This window comes from Pelobates fuscus, chromosome 13 (genome assembly GCF_036172605.1).
Source record: "Pelobates fuscus isolate aPelFus1 chromosome 13, aPelFus1.pri, whole genome shotgun sequence".
NCBI classification, from domain to species: Eukaryota; Metazoa; Chordata; class Amphibia; order Anura; family Pelobatidae; genus Pelobates; species Pelobates fuscus.
The window spans coordinates 21,172,765-21,190,643 of record NC_086329.1 but is presented as its reverse complement, the minus strand read 5'-3'; the positions used below and the strand labels follow the sequence as shown (position 1 = coordinate 21,190,643).

General features: G+C 41.8%; 1 protein-coding gene across 2 annotated transcripts; it reads left to right on the top strand.

Moving 5' to 3' along the window:
* Positions 1–328: 328 nt before the first annotated feature.
* On the top strand, positions 329–16,787 carry VIPAS39 (VPS33B interacting protein, apical-basolateral polarity regulator, spe-39 homolog). 2 transcript variants are annotated; one of them, XM_063439643.1, is made up of 21 exons: positions 329–401; positions 4,187–4,374; positions 5,327–5,466; positions 5,560–5,659; positions 6,263–6,403; positions 7,347–7,385; positions 7,490–7,554; positions 7,711–7,767; positions 8,786–8,878; positions 9,325–9,358; positions 9,749–9,851; positions 10,225–10,252; positions 10,503–10,579; positions 11,812–11,887; positions 12,441–12,575; positions 12,752–12,793; positions 13,493–13,582; positions 13,806–13,892; positions 14,170–14,259; positions 14,475–14,579; positions 16,455–16,787. In XM_063439643.1, exons 3-21 carry the CDS (start codon positions 5,374–5,376, stop codon positions 16,473–16,475), a joined length of 1,476 nt encoding a protein of 491 aa, XP_063295713.1. In that variant the 5' UTR covers positions 329–401; positions 4,187–4,374; positions 5,327–5,373; the 3' UTR covers positions 16,476–16,787. The 2 variants fall into 2 exon arrangements, with proteins under 2 accessions (XP_063295713.1, XP_063295712.1); XM_063439642.1 differs by having other exon boundaries at positions 4,187–4,378; positions 5,332–5,466.
* Positions 16,788–17,879: the final 1,092 nt, after the last annotated feature.

Sequence of the window (17,879 nt, the reverse complement as noted above, 5' to 3'; positions counted from 1 at the left end):
AATTAACAATAGTGACTATGGCCACAGTCCAGGGGCCACCAAAACAAGGTAAATACAAAGAGACAGACTGGGTCCACATAGCAGTCCAGTTGTATAGCACCTTGTCATGAACTCTGTAAATATAAAACTAATTCATATATTATACTGTATACTGTATATATAACACAGGTAGGGGAGGTGTTTCCCTGGGTTGTCTGTTTACATCAGCCAATAATATGGTTTGAAGGCCAAGTAGGAAGTGTAGCCGCGAGGGTGATTCTGGGAGTTGTGGTTCACAGTTAGCTTTAGTTATGTCTAGTACTGGACCGAGGTACTACATATCCCGGCATGCATCTGGGGTGAGCTGGAGCTGTGTCTGCAGTAGGATTGCAGAGAGATATGTGCTGATTTCCCAGGGAGAGGTAATTAGCTGCAATAACTACACAGATTTGGGCGTCTGTACCCCTCGCTGGTCATTCTGTTACCATGTGACTTTCTGCTCCTCTTTGCTATAGCCATGACTTTGTCACCTTGTCACTTACCTGTCCATCTGTCTGCTATTGTGTCATCTACTTACCCCTCTCCCTACTATAGTGATACATATCTGCCTCTATTTCCTTCATCCTGTTACCCTGTCCATCTCTCTACTTCATTACCTTGGCGGGTATCAGCTCTTCCCAATACTGGCATCATGTGCCCCTCTCTGATAACATGTCACAATACCAGCTCCTTTCTATGGTCCATTACCACCTACCTGCCCTTCTATCTGCCACCCTCTCTCTCTCTAATGCTCTCACCTATCTGCCCCCCTTTCTCTCTCTAAGGCTCTCACATATCTCCCCCCCCCTCTCTCTCATACTCTCACATATCTCTCTCTCTCTCTCTCTCATGCTCTCATATACTCTCACATATCTCTCTCTCTCATGCTCTCACATACTCTCACATATCTCTCTCTCTCTCTCATGCTCTCTCATGCTCTCACATACTCTCACATATCTCTCTCTCTCTCTCTCTCTCTCTCATCTCTCTCTCATGCTCTCACAACTCTCTCTCTCTCTCATATCTGCCCCTCACTCTCTCTCTCTCTAAGGCTCTCACATATCTTTCACTCTCTCTCTCTCTCTAAGGCTCTCACATATCTTCCCCTCCCCCCCCTCTCTCTCTTTCTCTCTAAGGCTCTCACATATCTGCCCCTCTCTCTAATGCTCTCCGCTATCTGCCCCTCTGTCTATCAGCTATAATGTATCTGTCCCTCTCTCTCTCTAATGCTCTCACATATCTGCCCTCCTCTCTCTAATGCTCTCACATATCTGCCCTCCTCTCTCTAATGCTCTCACCTATCTGCCCCTCTCTCTCTAATGCTCTCACCTATCTGCCCCTCTCTCTCTAATGCTCTCACCTATCTGCCCCTCTCTCTCTAATGCTCTCACCTATCTGCCCCTCTCTCTCTAATGCTCTCACCTATCTGCCCCTCTCTCTCTAATGCTCTCACCTATCTGCCCCCTCTCTCTCTAATGCTCTCACCTATCTGCCCCCTCTCTCTCTAATGCTCTCACCTATCTGCCCCCTCTCTCTCTAATGCTCTCACCTATCTGCCCTCCTCTCTCTCTCTAATGCTCTCACCTATCTGCCCTCCTCTCTCTCTAATGCTCTCACCTATCTGCCCCTCTCACTCTAATGCTCTCACCTATCTGCCCCTCTCACTCTAATGCTCTCACCTATCTGCCCCTCTCTCTCTAATGCTCTCACCTATCTGCCCCTCTCCCTCTAATGCTCTCACCTATCTGCCCCTCTCTTTCTAATGCTCTCACCTATCTGCCCCCCTCTCTCTCTCTAATGCTCTCACCTATCTGCCCTCCTCTCTCTCTCTAATGCTCTCACCTATCTGCCCTCCTCTCTCTCTCTAATGCTCTCACCTATCTGCCCTCCTCTCTCTCTCTAATGCTCTCACCTATCTGCCCTCCTCTCTCTCTCTAATGCTCTCACCTATCTGCCCTCCTCTCTCTCTCTAATGCTCTCACCTATCTGCCCTCCTCTCTCTCTCTCTAATGCTCTCACCTATCTGCCCTCCTCTCTCTCTCTAATGCTCTCACCTATCTGCCCCTCTCACTCTAATGCTCTCACATATCTTCCCCTCCCCCCCCATCCCTCTCTCTTTCTCTCTAAGGCTCTCACATATCTGCCCCTCTCTCTAATGCTCTCCGCTATCTGCCCCTCTGTCTATCAGCTATAATGTATCTGTCCCTCTCTCTCTCTAATGCTCTCACATATCTGCCCTCCTCTCTCTAATGCTCTCACATATCTGCCCTCCTCTCTCTAATGCTCTCACCTATCTGCCCCTCTCTCTCTAATGCTCTCACCTATCTGCCCCTCTCTCTCTAATGCTCTCACCTATCTGCCCCTCTCTCTCTAATGCTCTCACCTATCTGCCCCTCTCTCTCTAATGCTCTCACCTATCTGCCCCTCTCTCTCTAATGCTCTCACCTATCTGCCCCCTCTCTCTCTAATGCTCTCACCTATCTGCCCTCCTCTCTCTCTCTCTAATGCTCTCACCTATCTGCCCTCCTCTCTCTCTCTCTAATGCTCTCACCTATCTGCCCTCCTCTCTCTCTCTAATGCTCTCACCTATCTGCCCCTCTCACTCTAATGCTCTCACCTATCTGCCCCTCTCTCTCTAATGCTCTCACCTATCTGCCCCTCTCCCTCTAATGCTCTCACCTATCTGCCCCTCTCTTTCTAATGCTCTCACCTATCTGCCCCCCTCTCTCTCTCTAATGCTCTCACCTATCTGCCCTCCTCTCTCTCTCTAATGCTCTCACCTATCTGCCCTCCTCTCTCTCTCTCTAATGCTCTCACCTATCTGCCCTCCTCTCTCTCTCTAATGCTCTCACCTATCTGCCCCTCTCACTCTAATGCTCTCACATATCTTCCCCTCCCCCCCCATCCCTCTCTCTTTCTCTCTAAGGCTCTCACATATCTGCCCCTCTCTCTAATGCTCTCCGCTATCTGCCCCTCTGTCTATCAGCTATAATGTATCTGTCCCTCTCTCTCTCTAATGCTCTCACATATCTGCCCTCCTCTCTCTAATGCTCTCACATATCTGCCCTCCTCTCTCTAATGCTCTCACCTATCTGCCCCTCTCTCTCTAATGCTCTCACCTATCTGCCCCTCTCTCTCTAATGCTCTCACCTATCTGCCCCTCTCTCTCTAATGCTCTCACCTATCTGCCCCTCTCTCTCTAATGCTCTCACCTATCTGCCCCTCTCTCTCTAATGCTCTCACCTATCTGCCCCCTCTCTCTCTAATGCTCTCACCTATCTGCCCCCTCTCTCTCTAATGCTCTCACCTATCTGCCCTCCTCTCTCTCTCTCTAATGCTCTCACCTATCTGCCCTCCTCTCTCTCTCTAATGCTCTCACCTATCTGCCCCTCTCACTCTAATGCTCTCACCTATCTGCCCCTCTCTCTCTAATGCTCTCACCTATCTGCCCCTCTCCCTCTAATGCTCTCACCTATCTGCCCCTCTCTTTCTAATGCTCTCACCTATCTGCCCCCCTCTCTCTCTCTCTAATGCTCTCACCTATCTGCCCTCCTCTCTCTCTCTAATGCTCTCACCTATCTGCCCTCCTCTCTCTCTCTAATGCTCTCACCTATCTGCCCTCCTCTCTCTCTCTAATGCTCTCACCTATCTGCCCTGCTCTCTCTCTCTAATGCTCTCACCTATCTGCCCTCCTCTCTCTCTCTCTCTAATGCTCTCACCTATCTGCCCTCCTCTCTCTCTCTAATGCTCTCACCTATCTGCCCCTCTCACTCTAATGCTCTCACCTATCTGCCCCTCTCTCTCTAATGCTCTCACCTATCTGCCCCCCTCTCTCTCTCTAATGCTCTCACCTATCTGCCCCCCCTCTCTCTCTAATGCTCTCACCTATCTGCCCTCCTCTCTCTCTCTAATGCTCTCACCTATCTGCCCCTCTCACTCTAATGCTCTCACCTATCTGCCCCATCTCTCTAATGCTCTCGCATACCTCCCCCTCTCTCTCTAAGTCTCACACATATCTGCCCTCTGTCTATCAGCTATAGCTTATCTGCTGCTCTGTTGGTTTCTGGCATATCAACCCTTCTCTCTTTTTTTTATGCTCTCATATATCGCTGTTGTACAAGAAATATTTGTTCTCTGAATAATTATTATTTTCTATATTTAACTGTAGATCAGTCATTGAGATTATTGGGACCGTTATGTACAGAATAGATCAGCAGAATGTTCTGTGATCCACATTTCTGAAAATATACCCACTAAATCACCAGAAGGACATTTCTCGAAACGCTGGTTCTTGGCGCAGCATTATTGTTTCCTAGAGTTCCACCTCTCTCCACGTTATCCAGCGGGCCCCCAGAGGTGACTCTTTCTTGTATTACGTCATTGTGCACTAGATGTGTCTCTGTAGCTTGTTTTACGTTAACAGTGATATAGTCTCCCTTACTGTCACTGCTTGCTAGACTTGAAGCTGCCTCCTTGTACCTTCCATCCTGGGTGTATGCTCAGCACTATGCGGTCTCCCTGTATCTCACTGTATACTAGAGGCAATGCTAGCTTCTTGGACGTTGCTATGTGCTAGAAGCCATGCACTGCCTTCGTACCGAGCTGTGCGCTAGAGGGAGTGCTTTTTCCCTGTATTTTGCTCTGTGCTAGAAGCGACTCACTCTGTTTGCACCTTATTGCTTGCTTAATCTACCTAGCAACCTACCTATACTTTGCTCTGCGCTATAGATGATCCAGAATACCTGTACCTTGCTGGTAGTTACTGGCCATGCACTCTACCTGTTCCTCTCTGTGCTAGTGGTAAAGTAGACTATTTGTACTCCACTGTGTGCCAGCCTTGAGGCAGTCCAACTGGATGTTCTAGAGGTGAGGCACTCTCTGCGTTGTTACTACACTCGATGCAGTCTCCTATGTCATCTTGCCTACTAGAGGCGACACAGTCTACCTGTACTTTGTTGCACACTAGAGGTTACAGTCTCCATTTACCTCTATGTGAGTCACAGGTGACCCAGTCCCTTGTACCTTGCTTGACCCTATAGGCATTGCTGTCACTACATATCTTCAGAGCCCGATGAGCTGCTTCCTTGTCTTTAAGTGCATTGCTGCCTCTGCATTTGTCTCATGCCTTAGTAGTAAGTCCATTGTGGTACCTTAGAAGACATGATCCATACCTGTCTGTGTCGTACAGGTGATGATATCTTGGTATGACCCTATCTAGTGGATTTCCACGCTGTATATCCTCTCTTGCCCTGTTACTGATGTGTGCTAAAGCTGACACTATTTCTCTGTCCCTCATTGTGTCCTATAGGTAACACTTTCTCACGGTGTCCCAGAGTTAACCCTTGCTCTGTCCAGATGTCCAGGGTTAAAACAGATGAGGAAGAATACTGGCACGGATCCAAGTTCAAGGCCTTTACTTTTGACGATGACGATGATGAACTATATCAGGTGCATGGGATATTTCTGACTATAGCAAAGTAAATATCTACTTACGGTTAATTGACTAATTTCTTTGTATTATTATTTTATTTTTTTTGACAGTTGAAGGAATCCAAGCGAGCGGTAAATAGTTTGAAAGCCATTGTAGATGAAGAGGACGATGAAGGGGAGAGGTTTACCTGGAGTGGGGAACCTGTGGGAAGTGAGTTGTCAAGAGTTTAAGAAATTCAATGTTGTGTCAGTTATGTGATTTCATCGTTTAGGTTATATCTGCCAAAAGAACTGTCAAACATAAAGGTTTTCACTAAAGTATGAATTCTCGGGAATTGGCATTTTTGGAATTATATGCAAATCAGACTAATAGTTTTATTTAACTCTAATAGCCACATGCAGCCTTGAATCACATTAATCTAATCCTATTAGTGCCACATCACTGAAACTAAAATAAATTGCACGTTTTGTTAATAATTGTGAGGACCCTTATTGAAAATCAGACAAATGCAGTGATCCACAGGAAAAAGCAAGTAGAAGTCGATGTTAATTTTTTATTTTTCTTATTTAGATTTTACCTCTGTCTTATTACAGCAACATACAATATGATTCTTAAAAAAGAACTGTTACTTCTCAGCTTTTTATTTATTTTAATTCTTTATTTAATACTGCGCAATACAGACACATTATCTAAAATAACAGTGGGTACAGCAATGGTTGGTCTGGAGTATTAGGAAGGCTCCGTGCTTTAAAGTGTATGTTGTGTTTTCGAAGCTGTGCGCAGACAGCACACATCTAATTGATTTACTTGTAGGTATATCATGGTCCATTCAAGAAACTGCATCAAACGCCCGAGCAGGGACTGAGACGAGAGAACATAGACCCACAGCCGATACATCATCTTATGCCTACTCCAAAATTGGTTCTGCAAATGCCCTGAGCAACCTCTTTAAAGGTTAGACCATTCATAATGCGCAGGATCCACGTAACCACGAATACATGGCATGTGTAAGAAGGGGACACAAAATTAGTTAAACATTTATTGCAAATCCCAGCTAACTGCACAACTAACATGTGTAGGTGCAGTGTTATTTATATTTCTCACACCTGGCTTATATCCCAAATGGTAACCACATTGAGAGATGTACTGACTTCTGTGCATGTGACTCGGCATGGTATGAAGCCTATTTGTTTTCCTGACCCAGGAGCGTGCTGGGAATGTGAAAATAAAGGCACATTCCAGCTGTCTGGTGTGGTTATGGTGCCAGGACCAACCTGCCGAGTTCATCAGCCGAGTCCATTGTTGTCCTGCCTTGCTCGAAAGGGGCATGTGGATTTATCCTCAGTGCCTGGTGGAACCCAGGTAAATAGTAAAAGCATGGTTAAACAGTTTGACATGTTACCATGCGATGGCGCTAAGGCACTCCTGGTACCATAAACACCACAGCAGGCTATAGTGTTCCTTTGAATAATCTTTTCCTCTATCAGATAGTGGACAGATGGGTAAAACAATGTAAAGATGAAGGTGGACAACTTGACCTTTCCCAACAAGACTACATTTTGCTGGCATGTACCCGCCGCACAATGTTTGTTAATCTTCTCAAATGTCATATATATGATGGTGACTAAAACAGGAATCTGTCATGTTATACAAGCAAATAACAATAAGAATCTTTTTACATTTTTCAAGATTTCCTGTATGTTTATGTATTTGTTTCTGGAATTTTGACTGCAAATGTGACTTTTGTTTCCTTGTCTCTCTCTGTCTTTGTAACATCACCTATTTCTCAATCCCTATAAAAGGCCATGGACCTTGTGTCCAGCTATTATATACGTTTCATACCGTTCTTTTTTTGTGTTTGAGACTTACCTCACCTCTGCTTCTTTTCATTTTACAGTAAAGTCCAGAACGAGCAGCTTTCAGGCCTTGTCTGATGGTAACTATTATTATTTTACTAAATGGAAACATATAAAACTGTTGTTTTTTTTAGTTGTTTTTTCTGGTTGTGACCGTATTCCAATCCCTTTTTTTATTTTTCAGTTCTTCTGGATACAAATATGAAAAGTCTTGCTCCAGAGCTGCGTAAACCCAAGTCTGAGTATCAGGTAACAGGAGAGCAGGAGAAGAAGTCTATAATATAATATTATTAGGGGTGAAGAGCAAGGGATGGACTTTCACCTACAAATTATTTTGTTGGTTAGAAACTTGGGGTGCCTCTCAGTTTGTGTCCGCCTCACTGTCCACTTATGGCTGTGTTTCAGGATTACAGTGGAGATTGGAGCATTGAGGACACTGTTCGACGATTGCAGAAAGGAAAGGTAAGACACCACATAAGTACACAGGTTCACGAAGAGGCTTGATATGTGATATCACACTTTTTTTTATATATATATATTTTTGGATAAGCTTTCCAAGTGATTCAATATTTTTGGATCAACTTTTAAAATATATTTTTTTTTAAATATTAATATATCAAAAAATATAATCATAAAATATTTTTCTTGTTCTTAAATAATTTCAAAAGTCTACCCACAAAATATTAAAGTGGATCTGTCACCATCCGGGGTCTTTTGTAGAATTTGCAAAGACCCCCAAACCGTGGCATCTGTGATCGGGGTCCTGGCACAGTCAAAGGTGAAATATATTTACCTGAACTTGTCCCTCGCAGGTGCGTCCATCCTCTTCCTGTTGCTCCTGTTGCGGGAGGTCTATAGATGATTCCACTGGACCCTTCATAGAAAGAACGAATTTCCCTCCAGGCGTCACTGGTGTTGGCTTGGGGAAATGACAAGACTTGGCAGCACTACCTAGTGTCAAGCGTTGTCAGGTGGAGGATAAATACTGAGACGAAGGAGCCCATACTTTGTCTCAGTATATAATTTGAATGGTTTGAAATTTCAGTGAAATTCTAATACAGTCAATCGGAGTATTTCATAAAGATTCTATCTTTATAAAATACTCATTTTGGGGAAGGGGGGGAAGGTGGTGGGGTGACATTGCCACTTTAAATTATTTGGAAAGCTTCTCCAAAAATATTAAATGAAGGCAATAAATAGGAATAACCAACATCATATAAATGTGTGCAAATGTGTTTGGTTTCTATTTCCAATCGTTTTTAATGACTTACTCGCCATTCTATATTATTTTTGGTGCTTTCCGTTTATTGATATATGAGGACAGATCATTTTTATTTACTGTGCTAGATTTTTATGGCTCATTAATGTCCAAGTGCCACTTTTTGTACAATAATTAGTTAAAGCCTAATACCAGGATCTGGGTTTTAATGGGTTTAGCTACATGGCAAAGTGCTGCATTAAACCATTTTGTTCTCTATAGAGCTGCTCAATGGAGAGATTCCGGGCTCTGAAAGAAAAACTGCGACTTTTGGATGAAGCAGTTGGACTCCACGATGGAAACGTGATCACTGCTGTGAGTTTTTCAACTGCTGGATTTTCTCTATTGCCTAAAATATCAACAGGGAGGTACAAAGTCGGGCATGTTGACTCAGTGTTGTCCTATCATATTTGACCCTGATGAAAGTCCCGAGCAGGGACTGAAACGTTGGTCGCAGATTTTAATGGGATTTAATAAAGTATTTGAATTTTTAAAAGACCGGTGAGCAGCTACTTTTTGGCATCTTTGGAGTCCAGGCTTTGGCACCCGGCTAATGAGGAACTACTAAGCGTGAGTGCAGGGGATTTTTTTTTTTTTTTTTTTTTTTTATTTATTTATTTATTTATATGTATATATCTATATATATTTGATCTATATATTTTCATCTCAATGTGTTGCACGTTCTTCACTATGTTCTATTTTACTCTTATATAGGCCTGTACCAGTCATCTAACGTTGGTTTTGTTTGTCTTTACTTTTAGGTTTTAATATTCCTGAAAAAAACCTTGAATTCTGGTGAGTTAAAAGAATTCAAGTGGCAATATATTATTGCAATGTCCCAAGCAGAGATTATTGTTTGATGGTTTTTATATTTCATAAAATCCCAGATGTCTCACTGCACCTTTGGATAAGTTCACAATCTTCACCATATCTCATATCCACACTTATTATTTACAACACTGTACAATCTGAAGCATTGTTTGAGAGAATGCATGCAAAGTTCCCTTCTTATCAACACTTATCGCCTCTTTGTCATGCTCACTCCATCACTCAGTCACTGTGAGACAATTGAAGCTTTGGTGTGCCTAATGTGGAAAATGCTTTGAATCTGTAAAGATAACTTATACTCGCCCTGCTAGTCCCAGAATCCTTTGCAGCAGTTTAAGGCATCTATCTCCTTCTTAGAGGTTCTGTTTCGGGAGCTTGAGCGTAGACAAGTGGCTTTGCGGCATTTTATCCACTTCCTTAGAGAGACGGAGGAGCAACAACTCCTAATGGATCTATTCAGGTGAGTGAAGGCAAGTGGGGGGGAAATGCTGTCGGCTAATTAGGGGTGTTTGGACAGGTAGCATCTGTGATGTGTTAAGCATATGAGATAGTGGGATGTGTGTGGCATGTAGTGAATAGGAAGACATGTTGCCAATTAGGGTGAGAAAAAGCACATTTCAGAAGGCAGATGAGATCCTAGGGAAAATGTAATATTGTACGGTTGTCATGGTTTTAACCCTGAGATAGTGAACTGGTCAGACAAACTGCAAATGGCGCTCAGTGCAGGGGTTGTACAGCTTTGAGACCAGGGGTAGATGGTGTTGTTATTTAGGACAGTAATTGGCTCCTGTAATGGAAATAGCTCTTCTTAAAGTGACATGTTCTCATTACAGGTTTCTGGACCGAGCTGAGGAGCTAGCTGTGAGTATGGGGACACATGGGATAGACATGGGATAGAGCTATACATATGTGCGAATAATCGGATAAAGCTATACACGTGCTAATAATGGGATAGACGTGGGTTAGAGCTATACACACGTGTGAATAATAGAATAAAGCTATACATGAGCTAATAATGGGATAGAGATGTGCGAATAATTGGATAGACATGGGATAGAGCTATACACGTGTGCTAATAATTCACAATCAACATTTATCCTATCTTCTCCAGATTTGTAAATACAGAGAACATCTGAACATTAGCAGTGCAGAGGAAAGGAGAGATTTTCTGAAAACCAAATGTATCAGGTCAGCATCATCGACGGTCCCCATGTTGGCATTCCCCAGCATCAGCACTTACATCCTATACATCCTCAGATCTCACACACTCACTCATCCAATACATCCTCAGATCTCACACACTCACTCATCCTATACATCCTCAGATCTCACACACTCACTCATCCAATACATCCTCAGATCTCACACACTCACTCATCCTATACATCCTCAGATCTCACACACTCACTCATCCTATACATCCTCAGATCTCACACACTCACTCATCCTATACATCCTCAGATCACACACACTCACTCATCCTATACATCCTCAGATCTCACACACTCACTCATCCTATACATCCTCAGATCTCACACACTCACTCATCCAATACATCCTCAGATCTCACACACTCACTCATCCAATACATCCTCAGATCTCACACACTCACTCATCCAATACATCCTCAGATCTCACACACTCACTCATCCAATACATCCTCAGATCTCACACACTCACTCATCCTATACATCCTCAGATCTCACACACTCACTCATCCTATACATACTCAGATCTCACACACTCACTCATCCTATACATCCTCAGATCTCACACACTCACTCATCCTCTACATCCTCAGATCTCACACACTCACTCATCCTATACATACTCAGATCTCACACACTCACTCATCCTATACATCCTCAGATCTCACACACTCACTCATCCTATACATCCTCAGATCTCACACACTCACTCATCCTCTACATCCTCAGATCTCACACACTCACTCATCCAATACATCCTCAGATCTCACACACTCACTCATCCTATACATCCTCAGATCTCACACACTCACTCATCCTATACATCCTCAGATCTCACACACTCACTCATCCCATACATCCTCAGATCTCACACACTCACTCATCCTATACATACTCAACACAGGTTGTTTATCCCTGGCACCCTACCCCCTAGATCCTTCTCTCCTATACCCAGATTCAGCCGCTGGTTTTCACCTTTTTATTTTTCATCAAACTCCATTCTGTTTTCTCTTGCTCATCCATTCCTCCCATTCTTACTTCCTCATTTTGTCATTCCCACCTTTACCTACTCAGTCTCACCCGTTATCTCTCTTTCTGCTCACTATTCTCCCCTTTTTATTTGCTTTGTATCTGTCTGCTCCTCATTCACCCACTTCTTCCTTTCCCTTCACTTCTTCTCATTCACTCTTTGCTCGTTCTCTCCCCATTCAGCCTTCCCTTCTCCCAAGAAGATGCTTCCCATGTACAGGACCATTACACTTTACTAGAGAGACAGATCATCATAGAGGTAAGACGTGGGGTGTCTCTCCTTTTTAAAGAGGTTTTCATGAGCTTCTTACATTTCGGCACATTACATGCACCAGGATTTTCAGTGTTTATCGCTCAATATACCTGCCTGTCTGTTATTATTTTCTCGTCTCATATTGATGTTGCCCTTCAGCATATTCTGCTATATATCTAACTCCTGAGGATATATATTTTTTTATTGTCTTAATTTCTATTGTATATGATATCTATCAATTACGCCAACACTAGGCAGATAAACCTAAACCAGGTAAAAGCGGGTTCCTATGGTTCATTTAGTGCCCAGGAATGCTTCATGCTGGAGATCTATATATTGAATCTCAATCCTTAGTTAGGCAATATACAGAAATATGGATAGGAAATGTAAAAGGTGACAGTGCTGTTTGTGCTAATCCTCCCTGTATTTGCTTGGGTATTGTATTTGCCTTGTGACATGCAGATGGTGTATTTCAGTGCAATTTAGAATGTGTGTAAAGATGATCAGTGTCTGTGAACCGTCATTGTAATGTGTGACTGCAATGATCGTGTATTTTCAGGCCAACGACCAGCACCTGGAAACCACAGGACAGGATCAGATGTTCCGCAAATATCCTAGAAAGGCATCTCTACTCTTCATGCCACTTGTTACCACTCTATTCTATTCTTGTATTTACCATTATACAGAAGGAGAGGTGAGCGACGTGCGCCTTTACTTTACTCTCACTGTGAGGAGGATAACTATAGAATGTGAGCTCTGAGAGGTTTATCACTCCTAAAACAGACAAATCCCAGACCAGTATCTCAATGCATGTTAGATGTAAAGATGGAGAACCATGCAAGTGTTCTGAGAATCAATTTTTTTTTTCAGGGGACTTTCAGCAGCCCAAGTAACATCCGGAAAACATTCAAGGTGAGCTAGATTACATGATGTCTGGATAAGACACTTATGTGAGAATGGATGTGTTTGACTCTATCGGAGTATGAGAGGTGAAATGGGATAGGCATGATTGGTTGAGGGTTTAAGGAATACGGTGTAACGCCAGGCAGTAATATAGAGTACCTGGGAAAGGATCTGAATAGCAAATTTGGGTTTGATATTCCCAGAGAGACAGGAGGAAAGAAATGAGTGATCTGATGGAGGTAAGAGATTGGATGATATGATGGAACGAGGGCTAATGGGGTAAGAGACTGGATGATATAATGGAGAGAGGACTGATGGGGTAGGAAACTGGATGATATGATGAAGAGCGAAATAATGGTGTGAGGGACAGGATGAAATGATGGAAAGATGATTGCTGGAGTATGGTACCGGATGATTTTATAGAGAGAGGACTTATTGGGAAAGAAACCAGATTATATTATGAAGAGAGTACTGATGGGATAAGAGACCAGATGATATATTGGAGAGAGAAATGATTGGGTAAGGGACTCAATATTTTGACAGAGGGAGGTGTATTGTGGAATGGGGCCGGATGTTGGTGTAATGATAAGAAATGAACCAGTGACCGTGTATGAAAGAGAGAAAACTGACATTGATATAGGCTGAATAGTCTGATCTCTGAATGTTCCCATATTAACCAATATTCTGTACATTTATACTCCTTTACAGATCCCAGAAAAATTGTATATACTCACAGCACTAGCAGCACGTGCAAAGCTTAAAGCATGGAGTGACGTGGATGCTCTTTTTACTACAAAGGTCTGAGATTAGGGATTCTCTTTTAAGAGTATCCTTTCTAAAAACTCCTGGTTTTAATTATCCTCTTTATCAGTTTTACCCGTCATCCCATTTATAACCACCTTGTACTCGGTCTCTGAACCTTTCTGCTTTCTACCCTCTCTGGAACCTCATGCACTCTGTCTTTTCTCTCTCTGTTCCCTCTGCTGTGTCTTGGTAACATTGTGATCCTCTCCACTTTTAGAATTGGTTGGGTTACACCAAGAAGAGAGCACCTGTGGGTTTTCACCGAGTGGTGGAGATTCTGCACAGGAATGGAGCCCCAGCACAGGTGAGAGCTAAGCCACATTAGGGAGGCAATTTTATTACAGACAAGTCTTTCATTATTCTTAAATTACTCAGCACAAAAGGTACGATGACGACCAGACTTGTTAAAGTGGTTTGTATTTGTATTTCAGTAAAGTTTGTGGATGATGTTATGTGTAAATGGATGCACCACGCACACGTACACACACACTCTCGTCATAATGTTGTTCCGGAGAAAATTACCTTTTCTAATATGTGATTATAAGCAAACTCTTCACGCTAATCGCTTCTGCTCATTCCAGGTCCTACAAGATTATATTCGTCTTGTGGAAGATGCTGAAACAAGAGTAGCATTGGCAACCAAATACAAGTGTCATGATGTTGTCATTGATGTGAGTACAGATACGTGCAGATGGTTTGGTATACTAGTCATCTCCCTCTTGGCAGTTTAATGCATGGCCATTGTGTACTTTAGGTTTAAAAAGATTGGAATTGCCATTTAACACTGATTTGTCTGTATAATGAGTTTTGTTGTGATCATTCTTACACCGTTCCTGAATGCTGTTTACAGCTCATTGCTAGATTATTCCTCTCATTCTCCCAACAGACCTACAAGGACCTGAAAGACCGACAGCTGCTGATGGTATATAGGTGTAAAGTGGAGCGTGGATCTCCTGAAGAGGACAAGATAGACATGATACTGAGCAACACGGTAAGAAGTTCCACATCAGATCTCGGTTATAGCAAAAGGATATATCAGCTGAGCTGAACTGATTCCTACTTCAGAGGCGTACCGTTCTAATTTGGGAAATCCATTATTCAGCTTGATGACAACCAGACAATGTAACTTTACGATTAACTTTCATGCAAAAATAACAGGCCTGACTATTGGTATGTAGAATGGAAAATAATATAGAAATACCTATTCCAGACCTTAAAGTAGCCTGGCTTAGAGTAAAACCTCCAAGGAGGAAAAAGGGTAGAAAAACATCAAAGTAACAAAGTTTACTAGCCAAAATCAGGAAGCATAAGCCAGGATTAGGTACACCAAATCAGGAAGTCAGACAAAGCCAGGTAATACACAAAAACAACTATAATATAAACTGAAACCTCAATTAGTTACAGTATGACAAAAGGTTTAAGCTTTTTTTTTTATTCTTTATTTTGTTCGTGCATAGGCGAAACACGTGGCTTTGCACTGCCACAAACGGCATGTGCAATCCGGTGATATACATAGTTAAACATGTGGCATTAGAGATAAACATTGCACTTTTGCTTTAAAAGTAGAGTGGTAAACAGGATTACATTTTAGTCGTCAAGACATGAGTTATGTGTGTATAGGTATAGCTGATGGTGGCCACGAAGGCTATGATGGAATTTGCACACATTTGGACATATGAAGGTATTCGTACGTTGATTAGTTTAAGCTGTTTTTTGGCCATTGTGCATGTGTCGAAAAGTGACCGTGTGCAATTGAAGAATGGGCTGAAATGAATGATGAGTGCCATCGCTGCTGCATCAATAGAAAGCGGGCACCTAGGGCTGACTGAATAAAACGTAAATAGTAATTTCTCTAGAGATAATATGAGAGAGGGCTGCATCACATCCATAGATAAATTAAAGTGGAATAAGGTAGCACATTCATTAAAAAGAGAAGTATAACATAATAGCCAGCTACAGTCATAAAGAAAGCATGCTTCCCCACAACGCTTATTCATGAACCTGCACCTAGTCGGCAGAAAAGCCTGGTTGCCTAACGACTCCTCACGCACCTCACATAGGCTATATAAACGCTAGTTAGACCAGATTATAATTTCCCAGTAATGTCATTCTACTACAAATGATACAATTGTGCTTATGTTCTCGTATACTCCAATCGTATTGCAATATGTCGAACCTGTGGAATGCCGTTGGTGTACCTCAGGACTGCATGTAAAATTCCTATGCACAGCAAAAATACAAAATAAAATTCTTTCTTACAGTTATGCCCCATAGGCCAAAAAAATAGAATAAAAAAAAAAAAGAGAAGTATAATAACATCCCCACTTAGATTGTGAGCTAATTTGGTCCTTTCCATCATTTGTCTCTGTCAGTATTACTTTGTATGTCAGTACTTGTTTATTGTATACCCCCAATCTATAATGATCACGTAAGTGCTGTGGAATATGTTGGTGCTATAAATATTAATAATAATTACATTAATAGATGAAATATTGGGCATTAATATGAGGAAATAACACTTTAAAGAAAGGGTAGGTAAGGATTACAAGGGAGCGAAGTCCGAGTATTAACGCTAGACTATGTAAGGGGACACTGCAAAGTATTTATTCGCTGTTCGTTGAGTGTGTGTGTTGTCATTGTGCAGGGTGTTAACTCTCTGTTCCTGGAGTCTGTGAGCAGAGTATTAACTCCTAGATAGCAGAATCCAAGAGTTTTCAGTTTCATAGGTCTGGGTCCATTAATGAATAATGTACGGAGTATTAACTCACAGAACTCCAGGTCTGTGAGTGCAGAATATTGTTTCTGTCATTGTGATACTAATATTTTAAGCTCCACTTTGTTCATTTTTGTTTTTTCCTTTCCCCAGCAAATTCGATGGAAAAACTAATGGATAACAACCAAACACATCGTTGCCAATACTGCACAGATTGCCAATAATAAACATCCCTTTCTCTTCCTCCCTCTGTCTCACTCCATGTGAACTACCTCTCTTAGTAATAACCTACACATTTCCTTTTTTTGTTGTTTTTTTTCTGTTGCTACTACTCTTATACAGAGTCGTAACCCTTTACAACGTGTTTTATTAATTTGTTGAGTTTACCCAGTTTCTCCATATAACACGGATTTGTTTGTCTTTAAGTGCTCTCCCCCCAAATTTTTGTTATATTTTGTTTTATAAAATGCTTTTGTACATTTGGTATATATGTTTGTTGCTTACTAAAAAGCAAATAAACAAAGAATGTAAAAAAAAATAAACATACCTTCCCAAAAACCTTGTCTCTCTGAATGCGGTAGTAATATGATTGATTGAAAATGTAAAAAAGTAATAATGCAAAAGTTCATAGATGCTTTATATAAAAAATCTTGACCTGCAAATATTTGTACAGCAGTGTATTTGAGAAATTATTTTAATCTGTATAGAGTGTGATCAGATAGACAATGATAACGTTTAACGGACTGTATACTGCAAAGCCGAACAAATACGTTGAAATATTAGTATTGTCTAATATTATCCTAAAGATTTCAGATTGTTCTGATTAATACTATGAGATCTAATGAGCTGTTTATGCCCTAGTCCAAGGATAGGCAACCAGGGATTTGGCACTCCAGATGTTGTGGACTACATCCCCCATAATGCTCTTACACCCATAATGCTGGTAAAGCATCATGGGAGGTGTAGTCCAAAACATCTGGAGTGCTGAAGGTTGCATATGCCTGCCCTAGTCTAAGATAAATGCTGACTGGCTTTGGAGAGTGCAAACATGTTCTATATACTATCAGCTTATGATTTAAAGTGTAGAATGTATTGTGAAGTAAAATCACATCACTCGTTATCTACAGCCTTAAAAGGTAAAATGGGTGTGTTTAACGATGAAACTACTCTTTTGGTACTGCCTTTTATGGTAAACTGGACGCGTCAGATGACTTATCCTTTATGGTTGTTCATTAAAACACACGTTCTAAAAAAAAAATGTAGAACTATTGAGATTAGTTGAGAGAAAGAGACAGGCACGCAAGTCGGAGGCGCTGTCTATCATGCAGCATGACATATTGAGGAATACATGTAACACTGATTTGTTTTTCTTTAAGTGTTCTCCCTGAATTTTTTTTAGAGTTTGTTATATGCTCCCACACAGAGCTGCCAGCGCATGCTGGAACAATTGAAGATGTGTTACTATTCCAATGATTTGACCTTAATAACTTACTACTTTGTTTTGACAAAGGAAGTTGAGCTTCCCTTAAGCTCCACCACTTTGTCACAATTGTCAAATGTAGGAAAAATCAGAATGGA